Here is a 4,530-nt window from a genome sequence, read left to right on the forward strand (position 1 = left end):
TATGTGTGCGTTTGTAATTCGTTCCAAAACGATTTTGTTTTCTGTATGAAAATAAAAATGAAAACGTTTTCATTTTCATTTTGGAATCATTTCTAAAAATGTGTTTGGAAATTTTATTCTGAGATTGTTTTTAGTTTTAAAAAAACTGAAACTGCGTTTGGTGGCTTAATTTTTAAAAACATATAATTGTATTTTAAATAATAATATATTCAATAAATAATAATTAAAGCTCAAATAAAAACACTAATAATTAATATAATAAATTAATTATTATCATCCTTATTATCATCCTCAATTGCAGCCGGCCATTTCGTATTATCATCCTTATCACACATCTAAAATAACACTTTCTTCATCATTAAAATAAATCACAAAACACAAATATGAAAATTGTGTTATGCATGTCATGATCCAAAAAAACACAATTAAAGGTCACACACACAATGAAAATTGTGTTATGCATGTCATGATCCAAAAAAACACAATTGGAGGTCACACACACAATTTTTCTTTACCTTCGTCATGCAGTTGAGCCAGACAATTTAACGAACATTTTACACACCCCTACTCTCTCTCTCTCTCTCTCTTACACACACACACACACACACACAATACTCTCCACCAACTCATCTTCATCTCCGGCCAAGACTGCCGATTTCAGAGCATGCTAAAACAAAAAAATCCCGCGAAATCCAAACAAAACACCTACTTCGCCGCCCGGCGATACATTCATTTCCCGCTAAAATAATGGACGAACCCCAAAACCTATAAATACAAACCCATTACATTACTGGTCATTTCTTAACAATCATCACCACCACCACTTCCGATGATGGCTTCAGCTAATTCCACCCCCGGCGGCGACCCCTTCCCGTCGGCAGACGAGCTGGCAGCTAAGTCCGTGAACAAGCGGTACAAAGGCCTTGTGACCGTTCGAAAGAAGGCCATAAAGGGCCGGAAAGGAGATCAGAGGGGGGGTGGAGGGAGGTCAGAGAAGAGTTGGGGGGTGGAGTCAAGGAAAGACTAAGAAGGAAAATGAAACAATAATGATATGGGGAAAATGAAAATGAAAACGACGTAGAATCGTTTTCAATTTTGCTCACTTTTTGGAAACAAGTAAAAAACGTTTTCAATTTCTGTTTTTCAAGAAATGCAATGCCAAACGGGACTGTCAGAGCATTTTCATTTTTTTGTTCTTAGAAAACATGAAAAACCTTTTTAAAAACGCAACCAAACAGGCACTATATGTCCGTGTTTCTATTTTACATTTTTTTTAGAAAATTGTTGAACTTATCCTTAAAGTACACGGCTATAAATTTTTACCATTTATTCTTAATTAATACTCATTTGACTAATATATAGTTATTTGACTAAAAATGATATTAATAGAGAGTTGAAGGTAAAAATCTAAACTAATACACTATAAGAGGTATTTGTCCCCTTTTTTTCTTATTTTTTTTCTTTTTGTTTTTTTCTTAATCAAAGTACCTTAGGCTGAAAAAAGCCCAACCCAACCGCAAACCATCCGCTTTTTCTAAAGGGTGGTTAGCGGTTTCATCCTGCCTAACCAATCCTTGAATAAATCCGACCCGATCGATTCGCCAACATGCCCATATGTAACCAATGAGTAAAAGACAAAAGTGACGATTCACTAGATAAAAAGGGGTAGTAAAAAAATAATAATAATACTACTTAGAAAATGATCCCCTACGAAGACCCCACAGAGAACTTAAGGGTACGTTCTTTTTTAAGCTTGAGTTTTGATTTGAGTTTAGTATGTTAGAAAAAATATTGTAGTAAAAAAATTAAATTTAAATTTTTATAAAAAAAAATTGTAATAAAAAGTTTGTATTGTGATTTGAGTTAGGTAAAAGAACATGGCCTAAAAAACACTTACGTTACTCCCTATCATTTTCTAAATGAGTCATATACTTATCGTGTAGTACATTTCTTACATTAATATGTGTACTCCATTAGTAAAAAAATTAGCTAGGCACGTCAGCAACTGTATGCCTGTAAGACTTTTGATAGTCTTGCACAACTTATTATATTTCTTAATTTAATAAATTGATAGATATGAACACTAATTAGGATTTAAATTATTTATATTTGACCGTTTCTGAGTACCCAATTAATGTTGGGGTTAAAAGATTTTCTTATGCTAAAAGACAAAGAACAGTACGCTTCTAGTTATAAGAAGAGCGGACTGATCAGACTCATCTTCTGCACGGAAAACAAAATGGAAATGCCTGTTTCACCTCTTTTGAAGCATTTGTCAGAAGAGCTAGAGTTCGATACCTTTCTTGTCTTTCTTTTCCTCCTATCTTTGCTTCTCTTGTTCATTCTTAGTAGGTCTCGTTCTAAACTAAATTTACCACCGTCACCACCAAGGTTACCACTAATTGGAAACCTTCACCAACTAGGCACGCATCCACACCGCTCTTTCCGAGAACTCTCCAAAAAATATGGCCCTCTAATGCTCTTAAAATTGGGCCAAGTTCCAACTCTTGTTGTTTCATCAGCTGATATGATGAAAGAAATCATCAAAAACCATGATATCACTTTCTCTAACAGGCCGAAAACCACTGCTGCTGATATCATACTTTATGGAAGCCATGACGTGGGGTTTGCCCCTTATGGTGAATATTGGAGACAAACTCGAAAAATCTGTGTTCTTGAACTTTTGAGCTTCAGAAGAGTTCAACAATTTCAGTTCGTGAAGGAAGAAGTCACCGTTGCCTTGATCGAAAGGATACGTCGAGCTAGCCAATCTAGCAAGGATTCTTCTGTAAATCTAAGTGAGATGTTGATTGCAGCATCTAACAATATAATGTCTAGATGTGTTCTTGGGAGGGATTTTGAAGACGAAGACGGGCCCAGCAAGTTTGGAGAGCTGGGCAGAAAGTTGATGGTCAGTATGACGACCTTTAGCGTGGGAGATTTCTTCCCTTCTTTGAGATGGGTTGACAATCTCATAGGCGTAATAGGACGAATGAAATTCATTTTTTCAGAATTGGACACCTTTCTTGATCAAGTGGTTGAAGAACACAACGCAGTACTAGAGGGTGGTGAAGATATTGGCGGGTCTAATACGAAAGACTTTGTGGATATTTTTCTTAAACTCCAAAAGCATGGCATGCTTGAATTTGAGCTCACTCAAGACAACATTAAAGCAATCCTAGTGGTATTTCTCTCCCCCTTAATTTCTCAGTCCCATAAAATATCAAAGCAATGCTTTTAACCATGTGCAAAAAAATTTCAGGACATGTTCATCGGTGGAAGTGATACAACTTCGACATTGTTAGAATGGCTAATGGCGGAGCTACTGAGACATCCAAAGGTGATGAAGAAAGCCCAAGAAGAGGTGAGGAGAGTGGTTGACAATAGGTCAAAGATCGATATGAATGACGTCCATCAAATGGATTACTTGAAATGTGTCGTCAAAGAGACTCTTAGACTACATCCTCCTGCTCCTTTGCTACTTCCTCGAGAAACAATGGCAGCCATTGAGCTTAGAGGCTTTCATATTCCTGACAAAACAAGAGTGTTCATCAATTCATGGGCAATTCAAAGGGACCCAAATGTTTGGGACAAGCCAGAGGAATTCCTTCCAGAGAGATTCCAAGATAGTGATGTTGATTTTAAAGGGCAGGACTTCCAATTTCTTCCGTTTGGTTCGGGCAGAAGAGGGTGCCCTGGCTTGACTTTTGGGGTTTTTAGTGTCGAGTATGTGATGGCCAACCTATTGTATTGGTTTGATTGGAAGTGTCCTGATGTTGGCGGGGCAATACTGCCGAACGAATTGGATATGAGTGAAGTTTATGGGCTCACTGTTCAGAAGAAAATTCCTCTTCATCTTGTTCCTGTACCTTACTACCCTTGATCCATCTATGTTGGATCCATGGTTCTCCTCTTCATGTTTCTTTTCTTTCTTTCCTTTCCTTCCTCTTTTTTTGTTTTGTTTTTGTTTTTAACTCTGTTAAATATGAATGTATATACAGTGTGTTGTACGTTTTATATGATAAGGGCCTTTGTCCTCTAATGTTCAAGTATATAATAAAATTGAAGATCTTGCAGATCAAATTTCATATTTGCAACTAATAATGTTTTGTTTTATAGTTACGAGTAACATTTTGCCTATTTGAATCTGTTTGAATTACAAGATAAGGTGGTCTGTCAACGTGGAGGAGAGTTTCACACAGTTCAAACCATCCATCATTGTTAGAACCGGTTATGTGCTTTTACCGTGTTTTCTTATAAAATTGATTGAGGATTACCAAAGCAAAACACAAAAGCAGAGTAAATACCACATAACAATTAAATGTAGTTCAGTCAAACCAACCTACATCCACGGGGCCACGCCCAGACATCAAGCAATCTACTAATAGGTAGAAAGTTACAGACACCAATCGGACTTAACCAACCCAAGACTCCCTCTTGACTATCGACGCCGCTGTGTCTAACACCCTAAGTGGCTAGCTTGGCGAGCACCACTCGTCTTCAAATGCCTTCTCCCGAAAGCTCACAAAA

General features: G+C 37.0%; 1 protein-coding gene across 1 annotated transcript; it reads left to right on the forward strand.

Annotated features, from left to right (window-relative positions):
• Positions 1–2,238: 2,238 nt before the first annotated feature.
• On the forward strand, positions 2,239–4,023 carry LOC21401921 (cytochrome P450 71A1). The gene is made up of 2 exons (XM_024169830.1): positions 2,239–3,184; positions 3,263–4,023. The coding sequence occupies exons 1-2, from the start codon at positions 2,240–2,242 to the stop codon at positions 3,881–3,883; spliced, it is 1,566 nt and encodes a 521-aa protein (XP_024025598.1). The 5' UTR covers position 2,239; the 3' UTR covers positions 3,884–4,023.
• Positions 4,024–4,530: the final 507 nt, after the last annotated feature.

This window comes from Morus notabilis, unplaced genomic scaffold (assembly GCF_000414095.1).
Source record: "Morus notabilis unplaced genomic scaffold, ASM41409v2 Scaffold333, whole genome shotgun sequence".
Classification (NCBI taxonomy): Eukaryota; Viridiplantae; Streptophyta; class Magnoliopsida; order Rosales; family Moraceae; genus Morus; species Morus notabilis.